This window comes from Lygodium microphyllum, chromosome 24 (genome assembly GCF_053477565.2).
Source record: "Lygodium microphyllum isolate KBCC chromosome 24, Lygodium_microphyllum_v1.1.10, whole genome shotgun sequence".
Classification (NCBI taxonomy): Eukaryota; Viridiplantae; Streptophyta; class Polypodiopsida; order Schizaeales; family Lygodiaceae; genus Lygodium; species Lygodium microphyllum.
Genome location: NC_141158.1, coordinates 127615600 through 127631420, shown reverse-complemented (window position 1 = coordinate 127631420; position 15821 = coordinate 127615600). Strand labels below are relative to the sequence as shown.

The following is a 15821-nucleotide window of genomic DNA, read 5'->3' as shown; positions in this document are numbered from 1 at the left end:
TCTTGGTGATAGGGAGCCCTTGTTATAGGGTAAAAACAAAAAAGAATGCACATTGTTTTGATAGGAAAGGGTATAAAAAAGAAAACACGTAGGCTGTGAGCTTTGAGCCTTCACATGTGCACAAATTCATGGACTCTAATATTGGTGTTATATTATATAAGTTCAATAAAGCAAAAACGACACCAAGGTGTCCAAGACTAACACATGGTCTTCCTAGTACCATCGACGACTAATCAAGATATGAGGTAATGTGGCCAATTGCTTAATGTCCCCTATCCATTTGCACACGTCATTCTTCAATTGCATTAGTGGTATAGTTTTAGTGACTTAGGCAATTTGGATCCGTGGAGACATAGGTTCAAATGGTCACATGACTAGTTCTCTCTTGTCAAAAAAATGAAAGGGAGTCGATGTCTTCCTCCCCGCGCATGGGAATGCACTCCTGCACCAGACAGGAAAAGTGGAGACATAGGTTCACTCTCTCATGTCAAAAAAATGAAAGGGAGTCGATGTCTCCCTCCCCGCGCATGGGAATACACTCCTGCAACACGAAGGAAAAAGTGCACACGACTCACGACGAGTGGTGGATGAAGGAACGAATTTTTGTGGCTGGCACGTGCTATGCTGGAGGCTGACGTGGGAGAGGGGAGCCAAAGGGCAACTGCCAAGGTGGAACCAACATCCAGTCCCTTGATCGATGAAGATGGGCGAGAAAGAATAACAATACACAAGGTCCTCAGTCCAGCTAGAAGCTGGAGGGGGGGCGAGGGTAGGGTCCTTCTCTGATTCTCGGCCATGGCGCTGCAGTCCACCACAATCAACGCTCATCATCACCAGGCTGCCGGACTCGGTTCCTTTCCTCAGGTGCTCCTCTCATTTTCCCATACATTGATTGGTTTTGTCTCTGGACTATACACGCTTATTGCTTGAACTCTTCAATTGCAAGCCAATGTTGCGTCGCATATCACTCTTTTCCTCCGTGTTCTGTTCTTTCGCACCAATCAACCTCTGCAATCTCGAATGCATGGCTATGGCGATCAGCTGCCCTCTTTTGCTTCTCTTGTGACCTTTGAGGCTTCAATTTCACTCTAATGCCTTGAGGTATGGGAGGGGGAATTCCCTTCTCTGCTGCCTCGGCCATGCTAGATGCAGTTAATCCCACATTTAATAATCTCAATGAACAAGAGATACTAACGACATTTCAGCACCACAATCAGAGCATGAGAGAGAAGTTTGACTGGTCTTTGTTGTTTCTTCTTGTTTTCAACGTTGGAACTATTCTTACAGTAACAGCGATCGACCTTCAATCGTTCACAATCATCGACAACAGCAGCAACACTCCTCCAACACTCACTAGTGTCCTTTGTGTACCGTTACAATATGATGGACTGGGTCACTGGGTTGGGTGCTGCCCATGTCAAGCTCTGGTGTTTCTGGGCAGGCCCAGGATCAAGGATAACACAAGTTCGAAAAACATGGAGATGAAACACAAAACACATAAAGCATAAAGAACAAATGAGCGCAACAGAACTGAATCAGCTAGTGTGCAACCCAAACAAGTACAATTATCACCTTAGCAAGGCGGAAGCAAGAACACAGTAGCTCTCTCCATATCCAACAGCAAGGATCTTAGGCCCAAGGACAATCACAATGGAGAGTACAAGTGATCCCACAAAGGAAAAAGTGCAAGCACAATCCAAATATGGATGCCCCACAAGGGGAACGCACAAACGGCCCAAAAGAGAGGCACCTGGTCCTCTTAAGGTAGGCACACATGAAACGCAATTATGACCTCTTAACACCTTGTCTCTGTGCATAAGTGGAATATCGAAGAGGAACAAGTTGACAATGGACACTCTAGTATAGGCCTCTACTACATTCACTTCAGAGAAGCAGGCTGAGCCTGAAGCACCACCAATAGGCCCAGTGTAGGAAAATGATGCATAAGCCATCGCACACCAAAGTTACATGCGTCGTGGACAAAGCTCACCACGCAACAAATGTGGAAGTCTTCTCATGAGTATGAGCATACCTGATGGTTACCTTATGTACAAGAAGCATAAAGTACAAGCATGCATGAACTAGGAGATAGCTCATTATCTAAGATTTCTCTCAAGATCCCTCTCCGCAATAGAGGCCCAAAGAACCGCTAGATGTAAATATTGCACTCAAGAACATACATCAAGACCACAATCCCAGAAAAAATAATGTAAGATGAGCCAACAAGGAAAAGGTCTTCTCTCACTTTGATGAGAACATTAGGATGTTTTGTTGCGTGGAGGACTGTGTTTCACTCCCTCCAATGTTGCCCAATCATTGACATGGGTGGATCGCTGTAGTTGGGTCCATTCTTCAGCTTGCTTCCATGAGAGATAGTGACCCTTGGACAACCTCTGTTTCCTGAGACCCCCCGTTATCTCATTCATCACTAATTCTTTGAGTTTCTAAGTTGTTTTATGCACGTTGTGTTTTCGCTCTATAATCCTCCCATTATCTCACACACATCTGATCCCAAATCACCACAGGACTACTTTGCTGCCTGGCAACTATTGTGCTCCTGTGGTGAACATCCTTATTACTGCACGCCTTTTTCCTTTCCCAAAATGCAGGCTTGAGCTGCTTATTGCCAGCCCTAGGTGATCACAATTGCTTCTCTAGGTGTCCATGTTGGTATTGTCCTTTAAATGCATCCTATTTTGCCATTGTCAGTCGCTGCCCTACCATGTCTAGAGTTTCCTTTTGCCATGTGGTTGTAAAGAAATGCTCAAGCACAAATAGAGAAACACAAAATGTACTTCTAAGATAGTGTGTATATTGAACTCAAGATGTAGAGAACTTGGATGAATGAATGTTGATATGTTGAATATGAGACATGGGGCCTCAAACCTCCATGTCTCCAAGGCCAGGGATGAGGTGAGCTGAGAGTGTTGGAGACAATGGCAATAGCTCCAAGAGTGTGTCTTACTTGTGATGGACTCAAAAACACAACAGGATTAGTCCATCAGGCTTGAATGAAGATGATTTTGGCAATAGAGGGAGCAACATGTAGTCCTCCATAGTTATCTAGATCCTAGAAGTGTAGGTGGCAAAAAATGCAGGGTATGAGGCTGAAAAATGCACCAATGATGATGTTGATGATGACGATAGCTGTCTATAAAGCAGCAGATGATGATCTTGACTGCAAGGGGTCTGTGGGTCAGCAAAAAGTGGGGTTGGCAATGGCTAGAACAGTTTGTGATCAAGTTGTCATGTGCCAAAATGATGACATTAGATTAGGTTGCCGGTAGCAGGTCTAAAATGTAGCAACCAGCCTCCAGAAACACATCAAATGAGGTCGTAGCTGTAGGTGACATTAGATGGGGTTACCGGTAGCAACCAGCCTCCAGAAACATAGCAAATGAGGTTGTGGCTGTAGGTGACAGGCTGGACAGCCGGCTGAAGGTGTCCTCCCTGTCCTCCATCAATGGCAATGTCCTCCACATGGGTAGGAGTAGGTAGGATGATGGTGACAGTGAGAGGTAACCAATAGCAGCTCCGGAGGGGGTATGGGCAGCAGTGTGATGGTAGAAAGCTGATGGTTGAGGGCTGAAGTGAGATGATTAATCAAGGGTTAAAGGATGTCCACAGTAGACTCTATTTATAGAGGATTTTGGTGCATTGGTCCTACTAGTAGGCCAAAATTTCTGCTAGAGATCATCATTTTGCTACAAGTGACAGCATATGGAGAGCCCAAGAGATCAGATGACAGCTGAACAGGAGCTGGCGACAGCAAATCTGACCCCTACAGGGGCTGGTGACAGCAGATTTGGCTCGTGTGGACTTGGCTGCTGGTTATTGTCACACCAAGGCGGCAGCTGATTTGATCAGATTTTGGCAACAAAAGTCTGAAATTTCTCTCCCTTAAGCTTTCTTTCTATTCTCTCAGCCAATTCATAGCTTTTCTCAAGTGATCTTAGCCTAATTCAGTCCCACCAGGGTGTGTAATTGAAGAATTTCTGCCGTAAACCCTAATTTACAATAGCAATTGTTGCCACTCTCACGAGCACACCGCCAAGACCCATGGACTGCTTATTGCTTCAAGCGTTTCAAGTTGAGAGCTATGGCTATCTCTCATATAGCTGTGCACACTCTCCCACACATAAATGTAGTGAGCTTACCTTTGAATCACATTGGGTTGCCTCCTCCCATGTATCCGTTAATAGCTCCATGATCCAAGATGCGCTCTCAAACAAGCTCCATCTCCAAGCTCCAAGCTTCGACCTCCATAGCCATACGTGTGAGAAAGGAGAAGAGAAGAAGAAGAAGATGAAGAGAGAAGAAGAAGAGCTTCTCCATGGTCCCTCACTCTTTCACACACACTCTCCCTCTCTTACACTCCCTCTCTCCCTCTCATACATAAGAAGGAAGCAAGAGCAAATAGCAAGAAGAGAGCAAGTTTGGTCACACACCAAGAATGAGCTTCTCCATAAACTTTTTGACTTTTATACATACCCTATTTTCTCCTTGGGTGGCCATCCCATTTTTGGTATGGCCTTTGTCAATTTCTCCATTCTTTTTTCTTCTTATTAGCATTGGCCTTAGTCTATGCCTCTCATTCTTTACAACTTGCATAGGAGAGAGTCCGACGCTCTTTTACAAAATAAATTATAAAATGCTTGGTGCTTTTCTTGCTAAAATATTAAGGTGCGCTTCCTTTTACATTTAGAATTTTTCTTGCATTTCATGTCTTCAAATTTTTTCTGAGTGCGCCTTTGTCTTTCGTCTTCCTCTTGCCTTGGGACTGTCTTCCACTTCCGATTTTCTAGATTTTTCTGTCTTGGTCTTTTGAGGGCCAACATTATCCCCTTTCTAGCTGAGTGTTAGTCCTATGGCACTTGATAGTACGGGCTGAAAATGTTAAGGGTTGGTGTGGAATGGTTCTTGGGGGCCTTTGGAGAGGTAGGTTATATTGGAGACGCTCTGTGAAGTAGGTTTTGAAGGTTGCTGATGTTGAAGATAGATGGTTGGTTGAAAAAGGCCTCCGTAGTTGTTGGCTTGCCACATTGCCGTACAAAGTACCTAAAAGGAAGAAGAGTGTATTTTCTAGGGGGTTGTGTCTATATTATCGTGCAATGCACTGTGCAAGTGATGGTGGAACTGGGAGATGGGTCGACCATAGGCAAGCCTAAGGTGTTGTTCCATACTTGAGGATCTGGTTTGTGTAAAGGAAGGTGCTGTGCTTGATGTGCCTTACGTTGTGAAGTGGGGGAGGGCTAGGGTCGTCCCTAGGTGTAGTGATTGTGATGCTCATAGGGTACAAATGGATGGATTTCATTTTCGTTTTCTTTCTTTTCCATTTCTTTCTCTTCTTTTCTTTTTTAATTTTTTTTTTCTTTAAAAAAATTACAAAGGGAGCACATTAGGTGGCATCTTATTCATGGGCAGGGGCCAAGTTGTGGGAGGCTTAAGGGATTTGCCTAGGAAGGCCCTACTTTGCATGTAGCCCTTCAAGTTAACTTTTACATTGAGGGGCGTAGATGACAAAAATGGGTAGTTGCACCCAGTGAATCTATTGTCACTCGTATCTTCTAATAGGCTCATACAAAATGCTGGCAAGAGGGTGGCTCTCATCATGAGGCAGACCATTGTGCAACTATCTATTCCTGTATTAATATAAAAAAGAAGGGGTGGTAACTGCTGTGACTGTGTAGTAGACTTTTGTTTTAGTAGTATTCTCAAAAGACATAGATAATTACAGGTGGTAATGAAAGCTAGATTTAGGCAAGAGGAGAATTCTCTAAGGAAGCCTGCTATTGATCGGTGGAAGTTCCTTTCTATGAAGGTTAGGCATTCTTCTGGAGACACAGCATTTACATTGTAGATCATAGGAAAGTCATATCTACCATGCACCTCTCGGTTGAAATCAACTCCAAGCCTACGTGGGTAAGGCATGTAGGTAGGATCATCCCTCTCGTGTGGTAGGGTGCTACAGAAAGCCATCCAGGCCTCTAAGTTAGAGTCCTAGATGTTTCTGCGCCACTTAGGTTGAGCCTCATACCCTTTCACTTTCCTAGGCATATCCACCGCCTTGTCTTTTCAATAATCCGCAGGCTCCTATTGCCACCTCATGGGGTCTCTCATTCTCTCCTCCAATGATCTCTTCCCCAACCTCACCAAGAGCTTTATCATGTCCTCCACCATCCTTGGAGATAATACCTTGTCCAACGTTCGAGAAAAGGTGAAGGTGAATTCGAAGGGGTTGCTGCGATTTTTCCACTGCTCCCACATTGTAAGTTCCTAGCCCCAGTTTACTGGGTCGCACTCCTCTCCTTGAGGGATGGCCACATGTGGAACTTGTAGCGGCTTGGCTTGGAGTTTTCTGCGTACTAGTTCTACCTGCTCTCTCCGTTTGTGCCTCATTTCTACCATTCTTTCGGGTGGTATGGCTTCCTCCCCTTGCTTTTCTCGTTGTACTTATGGTTGTAGAGGGGGGCTAGGTTCATGCAGCTGCTCTTCTTCAATGTGGTCAGGCTCAAAGTCTGGCCCCTATTCATGGATTGGCTCTGTCAGCTCTTGTGGGAGAGGCTGTGCTCGTTGCTTCGGCTCCCCAAACCCTAGCAATTCGAGTTTTTGCATGGTTAATCTAGCTGCAATCAAATGGGCTCTTTGCTCCTCCACTCCGAAGCTAGTGCTAGGGTTGGGTGCCTTTTCATGGAGTTCGTGCTTAAGCGCTCTCCTTGCGAGGTCTAATTTCCTTTTGACTTCCTCAATTGTCTCTTCCTCTCTTGACTCGGTTACATTTAGCAATGTGTTTAAAAAGGCCCTTTGTTGCTCCAGTATCCTTGTTTCTACCGTTGCAGCTTTGCTCTTTGCCATGAGGTGTTCACTCTCTGAATGGGCCAATCGGTAAGCTAAGTCTTTAATTCTATTCTCATTCCTGGCTGCCCATTCTTTCGCTTTCTCTTTCATCTGCTCCAACCCTTGGTGGTGATGACCTGCTCTCGGTCTCGTCATAATATATTCATTTGTTCTTTTTCTTGGTTTTGACACTCTACTTGTTTCTTTAGGATTGTCTGCTCATGGAGAGCTACTTGGGATTGGTTGTGCAATTCTGCCATCTTTCTCTATGCTTCGTGCTCCCTTTGTGCCTTTGTTTCTTAAAGTTCTTTTGATAGATGTTCTCTTTCTTGCTTCAACCTATCGACCTCTTCTTCAAGGCGTTGCCTGTCCTAAGATACAAGAGCGCATTGTGCCTCTAGACAATGCGGCTGTCCCTTTCTTCATCATATAAGTCTTTTAGACTTTCTTCGCCCTGCCTTGCCTTTAAAGCTTCTTTTAATGCTATCACCTCCCTAGTTATTATGGTATTCTGCCTTGTTTTTTGTAGGCAATAGGTTGTGAAGGTATTCTTTTTTTCTTCTAGCTCAGCGAGTGCGGCCCTTGTCAAGTTGCCTCTATAGTTCTTTTACTAGCTCGTTGTACTCTTTTATGTTGTGCATGGATGAGGGCACTGAAGTAGTTGATACTTCTAGGCGGACCCCACCTTCAGCCCTTGGCGTGATTCAGCATCAACTGCTGCTAGTCTTTTAGTTTCTGCAAGTGGGGCTCCTTCGCTTGGCGTAGCTGTGATTTCTTGCACTTTGCTTACAAGGTAGTGCACCCAAGCCATGACATTGCTTTCATTAACTGCCCCTTCCGTGGTTTCTTGCGTTGGGGTGATTGTTGGAGTGACCATGGCTGGTGGATTTACGTGTAAAGGGGTTTCCCTTGCCTTCCACCATTGGCCTCTTCTACAGCAGCACTGGTGCTTGGCATGTCCTCCGGTGTGGGGCTCATCATAACCAACTCTTGAGATCGGGAGGGTTACTCCATTGATCTTCTAATGGCGAAAGCTATTTGCTCCTCCTCTTGTCTTAGTCTTTCTTCTTGTTTCTTCTTGTGCTTCTCTTCAAGTCTCCTAGATTCTTCTTTCACCCTTTGCAATTCTCTGTTTTCTTCTGTGGTGGACCGGGTTCTCTTGATAGGGATTTTCAACGTGATCCTTCTTCTTCCTTCTTGACTTGACAGCTCTGAGCCCTGCTGTTTGCTGACTGTCCTTTCACTTAAGGCTTCTTGTTGTTCAGTGGTGCAGCCGGCTTCTTTCTCCTTAGCAGCTTGTTCTGCCTTCTCCTACTGATCTTTGTTGAATTCTTTCTCCCCCTGCTCTTCTGCTGAGAACAAAGCGGGAGGGCTCACTAGAGTGGGGAAGCAATGCTCCTCGTTGACCGGAGATGGTTCAGGGGTTTCCTCTACTACTACTTCTCTTTCCACCTCCCCCAAGGCTGCTTGGATTATAGATGTTAGCACCCCTTAGAGCCCTATGGTTGATGCCTTAGATGCTGGTTTTTTCCTTTTTGACTCTGCTATTGTAGCTAGAGACTCTCCCCTTGCTACTGCTGCCCTTGGCGTTGTTGCTAGCACCTTTGCTGATGGTTGGATTGTTTTTCGGACGTAGATATTCCAGTTCACCTTGTCCAGTGCGTTTGATGCAAGGCTTTCAAGCAAAGGCACTCCTATTTTGTTCATGAGGGCGTTGTATCTTTGGCTTGAGAAGAGGATGTGGATCATCTTCGCGTGGAGTCTGATGGTGGGCTCGGGGATATTAGCCAAGTTGATTTCGTCGTTTGTGTAGACTTTCTTCTTGTCCGTTCCCAATATCCCATAGACATCTCTCTCAGGCCTCTTCTCCGACTTGTCCACTAGCCCCAAGGCCTTCTCCACAATTTCTAGGCTAAGTTCAATTTCTAGTGGCATTTCCCTGTTTGATTGTTACCATGCCACTGTTCAAAGGTCTTCAAGAACTCAATGTATTTGCTATGGTCGATGTCTTGTCCCACCTTCTCCAGGTACTTGGCAAGACTGCATTGTTCTATTATCCGCCTGATTGCCTCTTCAGATGTCACCAATCCTCCCAGGTTGTGGATGCTGCGGTTTTTTAGTTGATTGAAGGCGTGCATCTCCATGGCTAAGCTGTATTTTTTGTGTTTCTCCTTGGAGAATGGGAGCTTGTTGGTTTTATCCTATTGCCTTGCCATTTGGGTTCATGTTACCGCACAATAGCTCACAATTAGTTCTCCTTAAAGGACATTTTTTGCACGGAAGGTAAAGTGATTAGAAAAAACACTATTAGATGATGAAATGTATAACTTACGAAATGAGGATTTCCACATCAATTGATCCATACATTTTACATAGGACTTCATGGAGCATTTTTACTAAATGAAGAAGGAAATTCCATTCATCCTTTTCTTTGAAATTCAACTCCTATTTCGATTTTTCATTCACCTTTCACTTTATCCCCTTCCCCTTGGAAATGAGGAGAATCCTTTCTAGGATTGTGGAAGTAAAGGTGTAAGGGCCTTCAATCCGTCCATGGTGTGCCTTACTTGTACAAGAGCTAGTCGTAAAATGTTGGGTTATACTCTAGTGTTGCATAACAATGCATATCTTGTGGACAAATGCCCACGTGTGTGATGTAAGTCAATATGTCGGTCAAGAGATCACTTGAGTTGATTCGGCTTGCAATGTGGAGTTCCTCCTCGGTTAGGATTCTATCCAAGTATGGATGTAGCATGATATTGTTGTTTAATGGCCAATTTCTTGTCATGGCTAATACCCTAAATGAAGTTGGAGCCACATGTGTCGCGGGTCATACTCGCAAGTCTTGATGCACATCGTTGCTCCACATTAGTTATGATTTGATAAGCCTCTTGAGCCCATGAAATGCACAAAGTATACCATTTGCGTAAGAAGTTAGACTAAGACTCAACTAATCGTTGGAGCTTAGCAAGTTCTTGTGGTGGCATGGGAATTTTGCTCTTCTTATAGAATGTGATTAAGCGTTGGCTTAAGGCTTGTTCTCATGAGATTTCATTGGCAATCATCTCTTGTGCAATGGTGGAGGCCTTAGTAAAAACGAATTTGTATTCTTTCCAAGAACATGGCAAGGAACGTATCTCGTTTGCTATGGGTTCGTCCAGTAGGCTGAGGTCCAAACTTTCGTAACTTCTAGCAAACAGCGTGAAAGTTGAGTCCAATTGTTGGATGCATGTTACTAAGTCATCCCCTGTGTCCATGGCCATGTTGGAAGCTACTTCAAGAATGGATCGTCGTTGCTACGATGGCTTAAGGCTTGCGTGTGGCTTTGGTTTAGTTAGACTGGACAAGTTCGTATGTGGTATTTCCACCTTAGGATTCTCATTGGGTTTGATGAGCTTTGTTTGAGAAGTTTAGAGTTTGGTTGATGCTCAGTCGTCAGTTTTTGCAATGGTGATCACATCAGAGTCATTAGGTGGGAGCTCATTAAAGATTGGGTGCACATTGGGATTGGGTTGAGCTTCTGGTTGATAGACCATTAGAGCACTCATGGATTGAGCACCCTTCCTCTTGGTTTTTCTCCTACCATGTTTGGTGTTACGTTTTTAAGCCTTATTTTTTGGAGCATGAGATGGAGGGGCATACATGGCACTTCTGGGTTTAGGCAGCCACACCAAGGTGTTACCTTCGTAGTAACCTTGGGCATGCAATAGGGCTTTTGGGACCCAATTCGGCCTAATCACCTGTGAATTATAGGAGTGCCAACTCCTTCATTTAGGTCTAGAGTGTGAGGCATGGAAACTATGAGTTTCAAATGATTGGCGTTTGTGAGGCTGTGGTCTATGCTTGGGAACCCACTTGATTGTTTGGATCATAGCTTTGGTTGTGGTCTCCAGATGTTGGTGGGACTTTACTATGGGTACATGTTGTGGTACACTAACCCCCTCCTTAGGGTTGACACTAGGTTTAACTACCGGTGGCACTGCAAGCTTTAGGATGGCCGTGGTGCCCTTAGTGAAAGTTGTTGCTATTCTAACATTGTCTATGGCAAGGTGAATATGTTGCGAGTCATAGTCAACATTATAGTGAACTTGTTTTTGAATACGCGACCCAACAATGATTCCTTGTTAACACTTTGTTAGGTAGCACATAAAAGATGACGGGTAGACTCTCAGTCTCGATAGAAACCATTAGTTTGCACTTTCCCAAGAGTAAATAGGACTGCCCCCCGAATGGGTTGAGTTTTGCATTGGTTGGTTGCAATTGGGGTTGACCCATAGCGGCTCAATGTTCATGTGTTAAGATGTTAGAGTTAGCTCCCTCATCAATTAGTACGTCAAAGGGGTATGCCTTTTGTGTAGCCATTGTTATACGCAAGTAGACTGGTGCTACTGCTTTCTCATTCTCATCCTCTAATTTAGTGATTGTTGCAATGTTCACATTCATTGGTGGTTTTATCATTGGAGGTTCATGGAGTGGATATGATGGAGGGTAATACTTTTTTATGCGAATTCTGTTGAAAAAGCCTATGCCCTCCCCCTCTAGGGTTTTGAGTTTCACATTGCTTGTTCTATTGATATTGCGAACCTGGAAAGATCCCAATCCCTTGAATTTTATCTTCTGCTTATATCCCTTAAGAGAGTACAGTAAGACTAGGTTTCCTTGCTTGAAGTCTTGTTGTTTGATGTGTTTGTCAAACCAACTCTTGGGTCGCGCTTTCTCACAAATTAGGGCATAGGTTACAATGAGACGAGTCTCAGATAAGCGTTCTAGCTCTACTAACCAATTTATTTATGCTTCCTTGCCCTCCCATCTCTCCTAGACTGCTATTCTCAAGTTTAGAACAAAGAACTCTACTAGTAGATAAGGGTTTGCTATCCTATGGCCGTTTTAAAGGCCGTCCTATATGCCCACAAGGTGCCATGAGCTTATTGTTTTAGTCACTGTCGGACACAGAGACTACCTTTGTTAGGACATTCACCAAGATCTGATTCGTAGATTCAGGTTGACCGTTAGCTTGAGGATAATATAGTGAGAGGACTTCCTGTGGATTATCAAGAAGGTGGATAGCAAGTGAGCAATCACTCCATTGATGAAGTGTGTGCCTTGGTGACTGACCAACTCTATGGGACAACTGAACCATGAGATTACTTGCTCCCAAAGGAACTTGGCCGTGGTCCTAGTATCATTTTTGCGAGTTGCTCGAGCTTCTGTCCACTTGGTGAGATAGTCTGTGGTAACAATGATGTACTTGGCTTGTGAGTATTGTGCTCCAGGGCTGATTGGACCAATGAAGTCATTTCCCTATTTCTTGAATGGTTGGCGTGCAATCATTGGGGTTAACTACATTTTGTCCTTACGAATAGGGACTTTGGTATGTTGGCACTCATCATAGTGTTTCATAAACTTAGTTGCATCACTGAATAGCGTTGGCCACCACAATTGAGACTGGAGCACTTTGCGTGCAGTGATGTCTCCGTTGAAATGTCCTCCAACAATCCCGCCATGTGCTTTCGTGAGCACATTATGCATTTCATGTTTGCAGACACATCTTCTTAAGAGTCCATCTTGTCCTAATCGATACAATTGATCGGCAATCAAGAGATAGGGTTGGATCTTCAAGATTAGGCTTCTTAACCTAGCCTTTTCTATGGGTCATTTAGGCAATCCATTCTCTAGGATGTGGATCATGTCATCTGCCCAATACAGTGTGAGGTTTGCTCTAAACAAATTTCGTTCGCTGTATATTCTAAAAAGATGTGCATCCAGTAGGTCATCAATGATGCCTTGTCCAACTGCTTCAATTGTGGGTATGTGGGACATGTGATTTGCCATATAGTGCTGTTTACCTTTGCACACTATCACAGAGAAGTCGAATTCCAAAAGCAGAAGTAACCATCGAGGAATGGGTCTTGTGGCACAGGGTTTGTTCACAAGATAAAGCAATGCTTGATGATCCATGAAGAAGGTAAAGAGCATCGCTAGAAGATAATGTCTAAACTTCTTTATAGCAAACACCATGGCTACCCTTCCCTCTCAGTTGTGGAATAGTTCATTTTTCTATCAGTGAGTTGTGTGCTAGCAAAGCTCACTGGATAATCAAGGTTATGCTCACCAGGTTGGCACAACACTGTCTCGACGGCAAACTTTGATGCATCAATATGTACATGCTAAGGTAGTAGTACGGGGGTTATATATGATGGAGTCGTCAAAGTGACCATGGATGTTTGTATCATAGAGCATGTTTAAGCCTCTCATAGGCTTGCTGACATTCTTCAGTCCACTCGAATACTATCAATAGCTTGTAGAAGGGTCTAGCAATCAATGCATAGTTCAACACAAACCACTAGTAGTACCCTGTGTGGCCTAAGAAGCATTGAACTTCCTTGAAGTTGGCTGGAGAGGGAAGGTCTATGATTACCCTGACTTTCGAGAAGTCTGTGGCTATCCCATTTCTCGACATAATGTGCCCTAAAATATAGCCATGCTTCATCCAAAATTGGCACTTCAAGAGGTTCAGTGAGAGACCGTATTGCCTACACCATTCAAAGACTATTTGTAGCTTTTCTAAGTGCTATTTCTAGTTGGTGTGGATGCACAAGTCATCGATGAATACCTCCATTCATTTTTTGAGCATGTCCTTGAAGATGGCATATATGAGGCGTTGGAAGGTAGCAGGGGCATTGGTCAGGTTATAGCTTGAAAAGCCATTTAGGAAACTGTAGGCTCCATTTCCTACCACTCTCTCTAACATGTGCTCAGTGTACGGTAATGGGTAGTTGTCTCTCTTTGTAGATGCACTGACCTTTTTATAGTTTATGCATACTCGAATCTTCCCATTCTTTTTCATGACTATTACTATGGGTAATAGCCAGTCTGCGTGCTCTATCTCGTAAATGAATCCTGCATTCAATAGCTTATCAATCTCTTCCTTCACTGCATGTGCATGCTTGGGATTCATTGCATATGGTCGTTGCTTAACTAGTATTGCATCGGGGGTCATGGGAATATTATGAGTCATGATACTCGGATCTATTTTTTTCAGCTCGTCTAAGGACCATGCGAACACCTTGGAGAATTCCCTTAAGAGATTTATGAGATCATTCTTCTCCTTCTTAGTTAGGTTGTTTGCTATGTACACGGGTCAAGGCTTGTCCCCTTCCCTTGCCAAGTTGACGTCTTTAACTTTGGCCGGTCCCTCGATGGGTTCACTTGCCTGCCCTTTCCGCCTTGGCTCCTACTAACACCACTATTCTATGACCCTTCTTGAACTTCGCGAAGCGCGTGGGCAAGTCCTAAGATTTCTTTTATCCGTCAGCTTCTGAAGACTTCGACTGTTTCCTTCTCTCCTCTTTTAGCCTCTTGCGTCTTAGGTGAACTGGGAGGTCCCCCTTGTTGCATCTGGTCCCAGGTGGTCAAGGCATTTCGGGGTCACTGTTAGAGTTCACCTTTGACTCGGAGTTGTACTCACAATCCTCGCTGGAAGAGGCTGTCTCCCTTGGTGGTCGTAGTTCTGAGGTTGACTCCACTCCAAATAATGGTGTGGTGCCATACTGGACCAATCTCGCTTGCTTATAATCTACTATCTCTAGACATTCTAGCGAAGTTCGATTGCAATCTACCTTGATAACTCCTTTGTTTACTCTAAAAGTGTTGATCTCTCGAGGTTTTGAATCTGCTTTGATTTGCTCAATCACTCTTCCATTCGTGTCATATTCTATGGTCTCCACTTCCTCTTCACTTTTCTCATTGATGGAACAATAGTCTTCGTACTCATCACATCAGAATCCTCATACTCTAACTACGCGTTGTTTTCAGGGTTCCTATTCTTAAGTTTTTTCTCAGTTGTCATGAGAGTCTAGTTGTATGATAGGATTAAGTCATGAACCTTAGTCCATTGCTACTCCTTACTCTCCATGAGATCCTTGAGGGGCTTTAGGTTTGTAGCTGGGTTGTGAGCTAGCTTACTTGACAGGTACTTGAAGATTCTATGGAGTTCCAATTTGTTAGTTGGGACATGATAGGTGATTGGTATTGGTTGGTTGATGGAACTTCCGGCCATCATGCATAGAGGCACTATGGGTAGGTTAGAAGTGATGGCTTTGTTGGGTTTGCTAGTTGAGTCTATAGCTTGTCTATATTCATCCTCATCATCCAAGAATGGGAGGTCAATGGTTGCCAACACATGCATCTAGTCGCGCTCATCCTCAGGATAAAAAATGTACTTCGTTATAGATCCATATTCGCTTCTACCCTTTAATATGGCAGAGATGACATCTAGGTCCATTGGTGAGGTTTCCCAAGTGTCCATCTCTAATCGGATTGCTTCGTATCTATTGCCTAAGAATATCAAGCCATTACCCCAATCCTCTATCACTTGGGCATTCCTTATCCAAGGTCTACCTAGCAAGATATCATAATCCACTTCTTTCATGACTATGAGGTTCACGGAGAATTGAATTCCTGCTATCTTTAAAGCCAATCCTTCAGAGTCCTGAAGGGTCTAAACTTCATCTTGTTCGCTAGAGTGACATTGAACGGTGCGGTTTCCACCAGTGGGTTTCCCTAAGCTTGTAGGACTGCATGGCTAAGTACACTAACTCCTGCTCCTGTGTCTACTATCCCCTTCCGCGCAGTATCCCCTAGGGCAATAATAGGTAAGATTGCATGCATCTGCCTTTCCAAAAGGCATTCACTTGTAGGGAGTTAGACATTGGATTCAACGTAGGCTTAGTCATTGTTGTCAGGTACGAAAAGTACGGTACGGTACGGTATGATAAATTACGGTACTAAATGGTACCTGAAGCCTTCTAGCCTTATTGAAGTGGCATTTATTGTTTATGGCTGCATAGTCCAGGAGGTCATCACATATTTTAGACCAAAAAGGCTGCCCCTTAACAAGACTGTAAGTCTGTCGATTCCCGGGTGTCTCGCACCAAAACTATCATCTGACTCCTAGGATATCTGGTGCCACAGCCCTCCAAACT

The 15821-nt window shown here is 44.1% G+C and overlaps 1 protein-coding gene across 1 annotated transcript in view; it reads left to right on the top strand.

Moving 5' to 3' along the window:
* Window positions 1-679: 679 nt before the first annotated feature.
* LOC148015629 (uncharacterized) overlaps window positions 680-15821 on the top strand; it is a 133199-nt gene continuing 118057 nt past the window's right edge. The window contains exon 1 of the mRNA XM_087665605.1: window positions 680-864. Coding sequence (XP_087521731.1) covers window positions 796-864 — 69 coding nt within the window. The 5' untranslated portion in view covers window positions 680-795. The remainder of the gene's footprint in view (window positions 865-15821) is intronic.